General features: G+C 34.1%; 1 protein-coding gene and 1 long non-coding RNA gene across 3 annotated transcripts; one reads left to right on the top strand and one right to left on the bottom strand.

Annotated features, from left to right (window-relative positions):
* Nucleotides 1-7,694: 7,694 nt before the first annotated feature.
* On the top strand, nt 7,695-9,317 carry LOC145017145 (uncharacterized). The gene is made up of 5 exons (XR_013666391.1): nt 7,695-7,810; nt 8,017-8,114; nt 8,673-8,734; nt 8,822-8,880; nt 9,044-9,317. It is a non-coding gene; the product is annotated as an uncharacterized LOC145017145 (long non-coding RNA).
* A 498-nt stretch (nt 9,318-9,815) lies between these two features.
* LOC145015347 (AMP deaminase-like) lies at nt 9,816-14,781 on the bottom strand. Of its 2 annotated transcripts, XM_078973811.1 has the most exons (19): nt 14,308-14,779; nt 13,529-13,710; nt 13,251-13,434; nt 12,949-13,127; nt 12,818-12,869; nt 12,602-12,729; nt 12,328-12,507; nt 12,177-12,244; nt 11,952-12,094; nt 11,811-11,872; nt 11,606-11,719; nt 11,377-11,517; nt 11,121-11,273; nt 10,978-11,031; nt 10,738-10,848; nt 10,488-10,661; nt 10,343-10,423; nt 10,176-10,274; nt 9,816-10,079 (listed from the first exon to the last, which is right to left on the bottom strand). In XM_078973811.1, the coding sequence occupies exons 1-19, from the start codon at nt 14,654-14,656 to the stop codon at nt 10,011-10,013; spliced, it is 2,523 nt and encodes an 840-aa protein (XP_078829937.1). In that variant the 5' UTR covers nt 14,657-14,779; the 3' UTR covers nt 9,816-10,010. The 2 variants fall into 2 exon arrangements, 1 of the variants encoding a protein (XP_078829937.1); XR_013665846.1 differs by lacking the exons at nt 9,816-10,079; nt 10,176-10,274 and having other exon boundaries at nt 10,738-10,777; nt 14,308-14,781.
* Nucleotides 14,782-15,332: the final 551 nt, after the last annotated feature.

Genomic DNA, 15,332 nt, shown 5'->3' on the forward strand with positions numbered 1-15,332 from the left:
ATAATAATCTTCAATTTAGTTACAACTATAGAGTCCAAAACTGTAGTTAAGGCAATATATAAAGAGCCAAATGTAATCGTGGAAAAAGAAAACCACAGGAGCTAAATCTATACAATTTAGAACTATATAGACCAAAACTATAATTGTAAATCTAGGGGACTAAACATGTAACCATTGTATTACACCAGGGGTCATTTCTGTAATTACGGCGGCACATGTTAGCATCAATCACCGTCAAATCGACGATAATTGTCAGTATGTAGTAATTAATTTTCCTATACAAATGGAAGTTATCCATTCAGGATTCATGAGTTGGTTACGTTGATGGGGGGTTGCGTATGGTAGTGAGGCTCATCCATGATTTGCCTATGGCAATTTGATAAGATTTGTGTTGTCTATGTGGATAGGTCTTGAATGACTTTCTTAGGTTGATCGTGCACGTTTTTATACAACAAGGTTGACATATATATTAAACATGGTTTTAAATAAAAAAGAATCAACAACAACCATCACATCATACCAAAAAACGAATATTTCAAATATATACTTTTTAACTTGTTTAAAATTTAAAAAGTACTTCATTATATTTAATGGATTTTAACCATGTTATGTTTGTATGTTTGTAAATTGGAGGTGGAGATTTTTAACCGAGATGAATGCTCTTTGGGTCTCGCTCATTTTTGGCAATTCGTAGGGGTTGTGTACTTTTTGTTAACGGAACACTAAGATGCAAATTTCAAGGCATTTGGAGCAATATTATATTATTATTATATTAAATCATATTCAATACCAACACATAGATATCGATTATTAATTTATTATTACATAAAAAGGTCGGTAAAGGGAATTTAGCCACGATTTGGGTTGAAAATTGGCTTGGTGGCTCTTCTTTTAGGATGCGGTTCCCGAGTTTATTTGTGCTCGAGTTGGATAAAAAAATGCTTGGTTGATTCTCTTTTTAACCAAGAGGAGTGGCTTTAGGGGTAGACACATATATCGGGGTAATGGAGGCCTCATGGCTATTCAAAATTTAAGGAATTTTGACAATATTTAATTTTTGAGAGGCGAGGCTGAAGGGTGTAGTGTATTTTTTTTTTTGTTAATGGTAAAAGGATGTCATTTAGGCGTTATATAGTTTTAATATTTTTATAAATTGTGGATGTGTTCGGCAAAACTAGTTGGTTTCAGGTAACTTATAGCGGGTAGCTTGTAGCTTGTAACGTTTTGTTACATGTTACAAGAAGTAGCATTTGAATTTGGAGTGTTTTGTTTAAACTAAACACTAGAAGCTTGCAATGTCGAACGAGACTTTTTATTCAAAACGAAGCGTTTTGTCAAACGCTATAAGCTCTCAAATGCTCCCAAAAGCTCTGTGTCGAACACATCCTTTATCTACAAACTATAATGGTTTTGGGCGTATTCGGCAAAACTAGCTGGTAGCGGGTAGCTTGTAGCTTGTAGCGTTTTATTGAACGCTACATGAAGTAGTATTTGAATTTGGATCGTTTTGTTTAAACTAAACGCTAGAATATTGCAGTGTCGAACGAGGCTTTCTGTTCAAAACAAAGCGTTTTGTCAAACGCTAGAAGCTAGAAGCTCTCAAACGCTCCCAAAAGCTCTGTGCCGAACACACCCTTTACCTATAAACTTTTTTTTTTTTTTTTTAATTTCAGTTTTTAATAAAAATCATACTAAAATTAAAAATAACATAAAATTAATAATTACATTTTAGAATTTCTAAAAAATAATATGAAATTACAAATTACATTTAAAACCTAAAAAAAAAAAAAAAAAAAAAAAAAAAAAAAAAAAAAAAAAAAAAAATGAAGTGAAAATTAAAAAAAAAAATCCTAGAAAAAAAAAACATAACATCAAAGCTACAATTGCATATTAGCTTATATTTTTCAAGAATCAACATCTTCACCAATTTAGTCGTCTCCTAATCTTTGGGGTCGAGGTATCTCACATCTTGCATCAACAACAAATATTTATGAATCGGATGATTTCAACCATATGCTTCTCCAAAGTTGTATTCAATTGTGTCATTTGTGTCATCATCTCCTCCGATCTAATTGACCGCTCTGTTCCGGCTGACGATTTGATGATGTAATTTTTTTTTTCCTTTTCCTCGAGCTTTTGCTTTGTCCCTTCCCATGGGACGAAGAGGCACGCGTAGCTCTTCAATTTCATCGTTATCATCATTAAGATCAACGCCAATGTGACCATCCAATGATATTTGTTGTGAGCTTGAATATGAAGATGTTCAGCTTCTTTTTGGCGATTTAGCAATGTCTTCATGTGTTGGAAACTCCTTCCACCTAATGTTTCTTTTGACAACTTCCCACACATGAATGAACTTAAAAGGCTTCAACATGTCATCTTGGAATGTCGCGTGCGTTTTTTTCAACAAACTCATTTTACTTTCACCGCTAGCCCATTGCTTTTCGAAGTTTGTGTAAATTTTGTTCCAATGTGTCACGAGTTTGTTAGCAAGATTCCATTTTTGAGTAACATTGGTAGGATGTTTGGTAATCTAGTTCTCGACCTATAACCTTACAAAACCACTCCATAACATGTAAGCAAAATTCATCACATGATTGGCCTTTTTCCTGTGTTGCTATCTTATGATATGTCGACATATGCCTTTGCTAATTTCGTTTCTTCTGTTTTACTCCATCTTCTTAGATCGACCTTCCTTTTTTTTAGGTTGTTCTTCGGGCTCAGAATCATAAAGAGTTTTGGTTGCGGGTGTGAAAGGCGGTTGAGATTGAAATTGGAATTGGGTTTGCGTTTGGATTTGGGATGTTGTTCGAGGTGGTGGGGATTGGAATTAGAATTTTTGTGGCGTTAGGAATTGTGAATAATAGCTAAGAACACCACCTACAAACGCTTGGTTTTGAGATTTATCCATTTGTGGCCGATAAGGTGGTAGTAATGTTGGATCGTAACCGAAAAGTGCAAATACGTTGGAAGCATTTTGGTTTAAAGCATTTGGGTTGGAAGAGTTTAGGGTGTTGGAGGACATTTTGATTATGTGTGTGTTTTGAAATGAATGGTAAAATATGTGTGTGTGTGTGTGTGTGTGTATATATATATATATATAATTTAAAAAAATGATAACAAAGCTGTTTGCCAATGTTTCGAGATTTTCCGTCAAACACTCTCAAGAAATCTCTCAAAAACTTCTCCTTCTTCCACCAAAGTTTCAAGATTTTGGGTGTGTTTCAAGAGGAGTTTTCATCAGAAATCATCATCTTGGTAAGATCTCACAAACCTAAGTTTATTTACTACATCTTTAAACTCAAATCGCTCCTCTTACACCCATATTTTTGTAGATCATGTTTCTTAGAACCATCCAAGTTCGAAAACCTCTTCAAGAGTCTTGCTAAAGTAGAGATATTCTTCAATCTCTTCATCAAATCGAATCCAAACCCCAAAGTGAGTTCATACCCCCTTGATTTCGGTTTTACATTGTTTTTGGGGGAGAATACAAGCTAATATGTGTTAGATCTATGTCTTTGTGTATGTTTATGTGTGTTTTATAAGTGTATGTTGTGATGGTGTAAAGAAATTCATAGGTCTAGACAATATTTTAAACTACAACACTTTATACAACTTACTATAAGGATAAATATGCTAAGTATGTGAAGATCCATAAGAAACTAAACAACACTTGAAAGAGGGCTATTTATGACTAATAAACAAAAGATTGAGACTTCTATGCCATATACGTGGTTTTTACAAGGGCTAAAATGGCCTCTTTTACATAAAAATGGGTTTTTATAACATTCATAGTTTCCAAGGGGTTAAAAGTGAAAATTTTCGCATAATGGGCCATAAAATGGGCCTTGCGGTTTTCTTGGGCTTAAAGTGTAAAACTTTTGGTTTTTGTGGACTAAATTGTCACTCTATGCAAATTTGAGTAAAAAATGTGAATTTACGGATATAGGGGCTGAAAATGTCACTTTCCTTGAATTTGAGCCAAAAATGTTATTTTCATAAAGTTTGGACCAAAATTGTCATTTTTATCAAAAATGGGCTGAAAATGTAAATTCTCGTAGAAAAGGGGCCGAAAACAACAATTTAAATATATTTGGGCCAAAGATGTTAATATTTATGATTTTGGACCAAAAATGAAGTTTTTAACTAAAATGGGCCATAAAAGCTATTTTTTAGAATTAAGCCCATAAAATGAAAACTCTTAGCCTTAAGGGACCTAAAGTGTCAAATTTTCCAAAAATGTGATTAAATTGTATATTTTCAGTCTAGTGGGCCAAAAATATCACTATTACGAAAATTAAACCTTTTTATGTTACTCCGTTAAACTCGTAATAAAAAACAAACAATGAAATAATAACAATGGACGAAATACATCGATAACATGCTTATTGGGCTTAATACTCTCGTTACATGGCTAATGGACCTTAGGGATCCATTTAAGTGTACATTGGGCCTACATTTCCATGTCATGTTAATTGGGCCTTTGTGGTCCATTTATATGTTAATTTGGGCCTATGTTATGGATCACATGTTTATTGGGTCTTGGTGGCTCATTTAAATACCTATTGGGACCTGAATTACCCCTTACATGTTTATTGGGCCTTAGTGGTCCATCCACATGCTAATTCGGCTTGGATTAAAAGTCATATGTTTAGTGGGCGTTAAATGCCCCTTACATGTCTGTTGGACTACATACAATCACTTACATACTTTTGGATTTGAAAACTTAAAATGTACCCATAAACAATATACTTGGTGTAGTACATTACTCGTGAACCAGTTAAGGATCTGATGAGACTTGTCAGTTAACATCCTCAAGTGTATGATCGTAGCTTGTAGTTATAACGAGAGTCTCCTGCAGGGAGAGCGGGAGTTTTTGTATAGATCTATACGGGATGACATCCCACACCTGAGTTGTTCGCTACAGCTAGACTAGGCTAGTTTAGGGTGACAAACCTTACCTTCAACAAATCGGCGTCTGATACGTCATGGCAGGTGAATTAGTCATTATTAAGCATGGTTGTAACAACTCACATAAAGATCAATACCATCAGAATATTACGGAATACAAATACAAATCGTGGTGACACAAAACCTATACACACTAATACCTAGTCTTAGGGTTTTAAGACTACATTACTTTTACAGTTAGAAAATATCGGATTTTCTGGGGAAAATATACATTTGCACACCACCTTCAATTTACAACAGAAACAAATAGGATTTTCGGGAACTTATTTTTGCATATTTTCTACAATGGAAACCACACATGCATTAATACTTGATTTGATACATCATTTTCAAACTCTTTTGCAGAAAATATCGGATTTTCTGGTGTTTTACTTTCGATACAAAACTTTTCATTAAAATACACTTACGAACTCACCAACATTGTTATGTTGACCGTTTTCAAAATGACTTGTATTCTCAGAAACTCGTTAAGTGGAAGAGTCAACAAGAATATGAGATTTTGTTTTGTGTACTGTTAAACATCATACGTTGAATGTTATGGCCATGTAATTTAAAATATTGTACTTGATGTGAACAATGACAATTGTATTATATTATGCACGGTGGTGATGATGTTATGTTTCATTTATATTCACTGTAATGATATTTCAAGATGAAGTCACGTGCAAGCCCCCGGATGTTTTCGCCGTCTGGTTCGGGGGTGTGACACTAACACACAAAGTTATAAAAGGTAATCATTACTTTTCTTACGCTGCGGTATCCACAACAGACAAGAGTTTTTCTTCACTTCACAATTTCTTCCTTATCCCCGGTCTCTCTAAGGGGCTGTTTGATTTGCTTTTAACCGGGTCCAGTCAAACATTTTGGTTGACCCGGTCCGGGTCAGTATGTTTGATTCGTAAACAATCAGACACTCTAGATGACTCGGTCAGTTGTTTTGCTCTGACTCGGTCGATCTAAAAAATGAAGTTGACTGGAAGGAGAGACTCATTTTCCCATTTGGCCCTTCCCTTTCTCTTTGAAACGGAGTTCACTCCATCCTCTCCATCGCATCTCTCTTGATCATCTTCAGTCTTCAACATCGTTGACTACCTCTTCCACCGCCCTTATCTCCAATGCCGATAACCTCATCCACCACCGTTCTCTCCAGTGCCAACCATCTTTCCTATCTCATCTCATTTGGGGTTTGTGATTTCTCACAACAGTTTCTCAATTTTTCAAAGAAAATTAAGGTTTTTGATTCGATTTAGGATTTCTGATCTCAAGCTTTTTATTTCTATTTGGGGTTTCTGATCTCAAGATTTTTTATTATGATTTTTGGATCACAAATATATAATTGCTCAACTGATTGGAACTGTGAATTGGCTAACCAATTTCAATTGTCTTGGTCAAATAAGCTTATATTTCGATTGGTTCCAAACTATTCTGAATGAAACGAAAACCATGAACTAAGGGTAAAAGATTTATTCAATTGGTGTGCAAAATTGAATTGGTGGTCTTCTTCTCAACATGCTCTGCAAAATTTAATTGGTGGTCTTCTTCTCAACCTGCTATACAATTAAACCTTTTCTACACGTTGGTCCATGTTTATCTCTAACGGAATATGCTTTTCAGGTTTGTGTTATCTCATATGTTTTGGGTGACAAAGACTCGTTAATAAATACCAGGTGTGATGGCAGTAGAGCATGTTAAAATAGTAAATGTCTGTGTAAACAGGTGGCTCTTGTTTCTTTATGTATATGATCTAAATTTGATGACAATGGTGTCTGGTCTTTCATCAATAGTGTGTGCTTCTATCCTTTTTAAAATACATTTTAATGTTGTTGATTTAGTACTTTTCTTAAGTCGAATATCCAGAAGTAATTTGATGACAATGGTGTCTGATCTTTCATCAATAGTGTGTGCTTTTATCCTTTTTTAAAATACATTTTAATGTTGTTGATTTAGTACTTTTCCTTAATTCGAATATCCAGAAGCTGATTGGGGAAACTTCGAATAGTGGTAACATAAATGGTTTATGGAATGGAAAAGATGATAAATTGAGTTGGGTTGTTGTACATTCCAGTTGAAACAAAGTTGTTTTATGTAAAGATTTATGGTTTAAAACACTCAAATGATTGAAATCATCATCTATATACAGAACAGGGAAACATTTATGATTTATTGCATGTGTATATGAAACCAAAAGAAATGTCGTTTGAGGGTAATATAGTCATTTTGCACAATTGGTCAAATGCAAAATCAAACACCAAATTTCAGTCAGAAGTTAACTCAGTTAGAACTTCTAACTCAATCAACTCTAACCCAGTTAGTAATTATCAAACGACCCCTAAGTCTTCAGTCGAAACCATACAGCTCCTCGCTATCACTTCTCAATAAAACACTTTGCTATTCATTCAATCAAATATTCACATAACTGATACACTCCAATTGTCAAGGGTCACTTTCGTGTATCAATATTTTTATTAGGTAAGGGATATGTGTAAGTACCAAAAGACCTATGTATAGCCGGACAATATATTAGAGTGATATAATGCCCTTCACTTAAGATGATCGATTGTTGGAAAATTAGTTCTTGAAAGTAAATAAATAAATAAAATATTCAATTATTTGGAAATTTTGTTCTTAAAAATAAATAAATAAATGTTTCCGGAGTCAATGCCTTGCAGCTCAAGTGTCAGAAAACGCTTAATGAGACATCGGCCCAACCCCGAACCAAGTCACAAACACATAAGCGAACTAATAACCGATTTTAACCCATTTTTCCATCTCCTTCTCTCGACGTTTCTGGAAGCTAGGGATTCTATTGCCCTTTGTGCTCAACAATCGGAAATCTCAGGTGAACAAATATCTGATAGGCCTTCTCCTTTGCCTCAATTCGAAGATTCTTATTGCTGTTCATTCCTTAACTCGATATTTATTCCATAGTTTGTGTACAATTTTCGTATCAAGAAAGCATTAGGTTTCATATATCTTCCAATCGCAAGTTTCTACGATTTTTGTTTTGATTTCATCAATTTGTAACATCGTTAATCTATCTGGCAGCTAGCGAGGCTGTGTTAGATCATGGCAGGAGGAAATTTTGTGCAGCGTGTTATGTCTTACCTTGTTAATGAGATCCTCGTCGACAGTCTTGCCAACAGGTGATCTTTTTCTCTCTGTCTTCTGAAAGATAGCGTTAATCTCTTTGTATTCAATTCACTTTCGTACGATTTGAGATACTAATGATTTCAAAAATATGGTAAAAGAAATTCTTTGTAATAGTTTTGGATGATTATATTAATTTAGGACTAGGTTGGTTCATATTGCAATTAAATATCCAAATATTCTTTTGTTGTTCTCCTTAAAGATGAAGAGTCTAGAGTTTTAGGTATGGAAGTATATGCTGACTTTTTATTACTCAAACATGATAAGAACATATATGAAAGTTCTATAGAGAAGCATGCCATATGACTTTTTATTAAGTCCATTAAGTCAATTCCATATGTATCTTTTCAATTGTTGAGAGACTTGTGTATGGTATGGTATTGGTTCATGAACAATATTACAAAAGCTCTGTTATTGAATTCCATATTCTTCTTAAAACAAGTATAAATATAGTTACATGGTGTGTTCAAACACAATATGTTTTATCTTTGTAATTCTACTTTTCTTACACGAAGTTGACAATGTGTTATTGGTATTGGTATGTGATTTTACAGCCGAGCATTTCAACGATTTGCAGTGAAGACTTCAAAGTCAATGGAAGAAATGTCAAGCATAGGTACATTCATGATTCATACGCCTTCAATTAAATTAGCATGTATAAATGTAACCAAGTTTTTCATTACTTGATTTGTTTTTTTGGCAGCTGCAAAAAAGAGACAAGAAATTGCTGAGCAGGTGAAGGAAATGTCTCGCAACTTTGAGGTTGGATTTTGATTTGATTCATTCATGCTTTGTTTGTTACACAAAAAAATTGGATGGGATAAAAAGATGCAGTTTTTGTCCTATTGACATTGGTCCCGGTCTAATGCGTGTCAAATACAGTATAATCTGACATATCTCATTTTTGTTTTTTTGTGTGTTGCAGTCCAAGAACCGTTGATGTCTGTTTGTGGAAAAAGTTTTGTGGTCGAAACCTGTAAGCTCACGGAAGCATTTAGGTTATTGACAAGACACTCTTTTTAATACAACATTATCACTTTGTAAATTATGGGTTGTATTATGAAACCAAAATATTTAGAATTCTAAACCATTCTTAGACTGTTGAATTGCTGTCTAGTGATGAAGTTTTTTGTTTGAATAATGAATTCTGAAATCTGAATTCTTAATTTTGAATTGTAAACCATTTGTTTTAGACCTTATTAGTTATGTTTCGAATATTATAGGACTAATTTGTCGAACTATTAGTTTCATATTTTAACGTTTAGTGTTTGTGTTTGCATTCATGTAAATATTATAATCAGGTTCAAGATTCCATGGACTTGAAACTCATAAATAATTAATGGTGATTTGGAGGTTTAAATTGTCGCTTTGACCTAGATTTTGCAATACACTTGACAACTTTTCACATGAAATTGTATGTTTTAAACATATAATATAACCCAATCTCCATTTGGATTTGTTACCTCCTATATTTTTTCGTAAAAATCAAAACATGTTCACTATTCTAGGTTTTTTTAGTGATGGGATGAAAACTTGCACAAAAAGAAAAGCAAATGGCAATTTTAGTTTTTGTCACATACATCAAATCAGATAGGCATAAAAAAGAAAGCAAATAGGTCACATCATGAAATGTTCATAGCACACTAAACGCACTACTACTCAAAACTGATTAAACAGATCTTTAGACCAAAAGTGTATTAACGCAAAATCATCTTTAAGATTATTATTTTATCTTGCTTTTATATAATTATATTTGGAGTGGTCCTTAACAACCTCAAATTACGTTATAATTTACAGTTTACACTTGTGTTGACCTAAAGCTTTCACTGAACTCCTGAGTTGACCCCTCACATTAGCTCTTAAGCTTTAGGGCGTGTGATTGAAGAAGGAAGCTAAGTCTCAATGTATTCAGGCAAACGCACCTTCCCTAGATATACCTGTTGCATCTCCTCTCTCCAAATCTGAGTATCAAAATTCAATCATGTTATCTTTTTTCACTTTAATAATCCATATATTCAATAAAAAAAAATATATCATGTACTTTGAACCATACTAACCATGTCACGAAATTCAAGTCGAATATGTGGCACATTTGTCTTGTGAATATCATTCCCATCTGGCCCTCTCTTGTAATACACCGGCCCAATCCAATGCGACTGCAAAAAGACATAAACGCCCTTGAGAACATGTTCCCATTTCCATAACTTGAAGAATCAATTTGTACCTTGAGAACATGGGAAAAACCAGACTGGTATACTGAATTACGCGCAATCTCACAAAGATCACACGCGCTTAGTTTCCATACCTATGCAACAAGAAAATGTTTAATGATGGGAAAACGGCAAAAAGGGAAAAGTGTATATGCTTACAGAGGCAGCAATACTGTACTCCTCGACTAAGGGCTCCTTTGTGAGATGGATTTGTAAAGGGTCATCAGTAGATAAAGAGACATTAAGGCCTCGTAGGAAAAACATTGGAAAAGGGTTTCGGTGATAATCCAGAAATAATGAGTTGTTGCTCAATGGTGACATGGCAAGACCAATCTGACCACAAACAATATATAAATTAGTTAATAAACCAAACACCAAAAAAAAAAAGTTATATTGTTTTGTGTTTGACCTGAGCAAGGTAGTAGAGGTATTGAAGTACAGGAGACTTTCTGAGGTTGATCCCATGTGCAATGTTATGAGTTGTAAGAAATGCAGCAGCAAGATGATCAATGTCACCAGCCTTATACAAAATAAAAAATATATATATATATATATATATATATATATATATATATATATATATATATATATATAAATGTTTTATTTTTTACATAATGCAGAAAAAATGACTTGATAAATTAAAATATACCTCCCCACAATGAGGGCGGAATCGGATGGTAGTCATGCCTTTTGATTCACGAAGCTGCAGCATCACATCGAACATACTCAGAATTCATACCTTTCATGTATGTATGTATGTATGTATGTATGTATGGATGGATGCATAGTTACCTTGTTGAGGGTATAGAGATTTGCATAACAATAGTAAACATAGTATGAGAAGGCAGGGTTAAAGATATTGGTCCATTGCTCAGGTGTTGGCATGTGCTTTGTAGGGCGTCTTTCTGGCTTGCTTTCATCATCCACCAAATCCAATCCCACAACCTTAAATTTATCATTAAGATTTAATTTAAAAAAAAAAAAAAAAAAAAAAGAGAGAGAGAGAGAGAGAGAGAGAGAGAGAGAAAGAGAAGATAAGATATATTACTTGTTTCAAGAAAACATGCAATTGAGGATGTGATCCTGGATCGACTGTAACCTCAAATAAAGGAAGGAATATATTGTCAAGAATTGTCTGAAATGATGTCACAATTCCCATTTCTTTGTATATGTTATAAAGCCGAGGCAACTGCAAAAAAAAAAAAAAAAAAAGTTTTATAAATCAGAAACTAAGCATGAAAAGATGAGAGGTTTTAGTTTTGAATTTTAATTAGTACCTGAATCAGCCAGACAACATTATCACTATAGAGTTCATTGTTTACAATCCAACTTGCTAAATTATCCCACTCACTTTGCTTTCTACCATATATGGATATTCTGTATTCAGCCATCTGTAAAACCAACATTATTAAAAACAAGATTATATATATAATAAATCATAAATGAAATTATTAAAGAGAGGAAGTTGGATGAGGATCTCACCTGATATTTACTTGCATCAAGATCAGCAAATACTTGTTTGGTCAACTCAGCAAGAAACCGGCCTGAGAAAAAAATAGTTTATTAAAAATCTAAAATAAAATTATTTTATTCAGATTGGAATGTTAAAATCAAACCTAGTACCCTGGATTAGATTATCTTGTTTCAAGAAAATCTCCCTAAGTCTACTTTGACCACAGGGATTGTATTTGAGATTGAATTTGTCAAAACGATGAAATGTGCTTTTGTCTGCATGTACATCTAACAGGTCAACATTGAGGTCATATCTGCATCAACAATTTTTAAATATAATCAAAAGACTAATTCATTTTTATTAATAAAGAAAAGTTTTTTTATTTTTTTTAATACCCAGTTAAATCCAAGCTCTCAAAAACCTCTCTTAACGTCAGATAAGTTCCATCCCGAAATATTACAACCTGCAAAAAAGCAGAAAACAGAAATTTAGGGTTTTAGGGTTTTAGGGTTTAATAAGAATGAACACCAGATAAAAGATTATTACCTCATCAGGTTCTTTTCTTAACTTGGACTTGATGAATCTCAAGAGATGTTTTTGATTCATGCATGCAGAATGATGAACATGAGTATCGACTTTTCTAACATTATAAAAGTCACGATGTGGTGCACTTTTTTGAGCTAGGAATTCTTTGTCAGCATTTAGCATCAAATGAAGGTTGAATTTCTTGATATATATATAGAAGAAGAATATCAAAGTCAGATGATAACTTATCCCACAAAAATAAATGAAAAACATAATAATAATTCATAATATCCACCTGTTCAAGGAGACCAAGCCTGTGATGACATACTGTTCGTGTATTCCCAGCAGCAATCACTTTAAGGATGTGATGCAAATCAGTGAAAAAAGTTGTTGCATCAACAACAGGAAAAAGCTTCTCATTTGCTGAAAAAAGAAAACAATTAGAGACACTACACTACACTACAATACTCCATGATTATAACAAAATCATGGGTTTTACTTTTAGTCTTACAATTTTTCTTTCCATAAACATGAATGACTCCATCTTCCATTTCAAAGTAATGCTGTAGCAGTAGTAACACAATTAATATATGTCATGTCAAGAAAAATTCATAATTTATAAAATGGTTTAGAAGAACTTACATCAGATTTAGTCTCAGGGACATAATCAAAAGGATTTGGATTGCGTTTAGGAGTGCTTGGATCAGATATGACCTCTTTCTCCCATGGAGCAATGCTTTCCCTGAAAACATAACTGTTTCTCATTTCAAGGCAGACTTGTAAAGCCCTGTAGACTTCTGCTTCATCAGGTGATGGTGTCTCTGAAATAATCATAGTGGTAATTGTAAAAAGTAAAAGAATAAGAATAAGCTCACTTAGGTGTAGACACATCACACACATGAAATAGAAAGAGACATGAGTATACTATTGAGTAGTGTATATACCATGTGGGCTGATTTTAAGTCTGACAAAAGTTTCATGCTCTGGTTCTTTTCTAAGAATATCAGCAGCTACAGGATCAGGTTGTACACCATGTAGGTCACCAGATACACTGTGTGATCGTATCATAGAAGATGCAGGAATTGGCAATTGTTCACCATTTGCATTAACACCCTCACATTCTGCCCCCTGTAGTTTCATGTCCAAATAGATTGTAACTTGTAAGTTATCCATACAGAATAAGAGAGTGGAAGATAGAAGAGGAAAGTTCATAAAAGTTTACTGTGTTTCCATTTGTGTGAAGGTATGTAGGATCTAGATTGATGCTTTCATTTAAATCAGCATCTTCATCGGATCCTTCAACACTTTCAAAAGCACTTGCACTTGCAACTGGAGACTTTGGAGAAGTTGGTCTAAGTAAGTGTCCAGCTCTCTTTGCCAATCCTGTGTGGCTGGGAGATTTTCCTACAATAAATGGAGCAGTGTAGCATAAGAAAGCTGAACTCTAGTATTTCTTCTTATATTCTTTTCTAATTTTGTGATTATTAAAGAAGCCTTGAAGTATTCCTATTTCATATATGTCTGAAAACATTGTGTTTGTTTTCCTTGTCTCTAGAGTTCAGCTCTTTAATCCCTCAAGAAGAATTTTTAAACCTTTAAGGTAGTCAGATAATAAGAGCAAGAAAGGGTAATTGGAAAACCTAACTTTACTATGATCCGAATCTAAAATCCCACAGCCATTTCATGGATATTGGAATATACAATTGAGGATTAATAAACGTTAACAGCAGGAGATTTTAAATCTAAGTGTAACACAAAACATCCCAGTTAATTTCATCTCCAGGATATATTCAAACATGGTATCATTTTATTCATGCAAAAGGTATTGACAGAGAAATATGATATACAAAGATGCAATTTGACTTCAGTATTATAAAATAATATCAAATGCCTGCGAAATCAGTTAATGAACAATAACACTCATCAACTGTTCGACCAAATTCACGCTTTGATAACACATTAAGCACAAAAAGAAACGTGAAAGCATCAACACTTTCTTACCTTCTCGAAGCGTATGGAGTCTTGGCAACCCCGCTGGAATAGCATCCTCATCATGACCACCACTCCCACCAGAAATCGATGTGATTTCCGGCAAGGAAGCAGAAACCCGACGATAAAATCCATTTATCCGACCACCCTGGTTCCGCCTCTGCAACGGCTTCTCAGTACTATTTTGGTTCCTGTAATGCTGCAGCAATTCATCTTCGCCATCGTTTCTCTCCTTCTCAACAGTTTTGGCAAACTCCAGCAATTGATTTAGGGTTTTGCGGTGCATATAATAAGCCGAAACAGCAACAAATGAAGCTCCGACTAGTGCCGCCATAGCTAGATGCAACGAATAAGCATCCATATTCTACCTTTATATGTAATAATCTCTAGATAAACTTTTCAATTCTCTCTATATATCTCTACATACGTATAGATTCGAGGGTTATAGAGAGATCAAAACCCTACTTAAGGGAAGTGAAGAAGGAAGATATATATGGAGTATTTATAGTTGGGATTTATTGAGATTGGATTAGGATTATAGTGATGAAATGGGTCCCACACCCTCTATCTTACTTTCGACAGTGGTGGTGTGGTGGTCCCTGAGTTCCTCTATCAAATACCACGTGCCTCTTCCACAATGGGGATTTTCGTCTTTTTCATATCTCTTGTCATTTTTCACAAATTAATTTGTAACATAATACATATACATAATAAATAATATTTGTAAAAATGTTAATATTCGTTACTGGCTATTGATGTTAAGGAAATCAACATTAAATGAATATGTTTGTGTTGATGGTATGTGGGCGACTCAGATATGGCTAAAAGCAATTTTGTCTCTGATAAAATTGTGTCTTTCTTTTTGGTTTGTTGATGTTGAATCGGATTTATAGACATGTTGACAACAATGATATTATCACAATAAACCATTGGAATGGGACAATGTGGTTCACAAAGGAGGTTTACGAGCCCAACATGACTTATCACTCGTGTTAGTTGCCCCACGGTACTCGGCCACCGCGTTGGATTGAGAGATA

The sequence above is a fragment of the Lactuca saligna genome, chromosome 9 (genome assembly GCF_052625555.1).
Source record: "Lactuca saligna cultivar CGN05327 chromosome 9, ASM5262555v1, whole genome shotgun sequence".
NCBI lineage: Eukaryota > Viridiplantae > Streptophyta > Magnoliopsida > Asterales > Asteraceae > Lactuca > Lactuca saligna.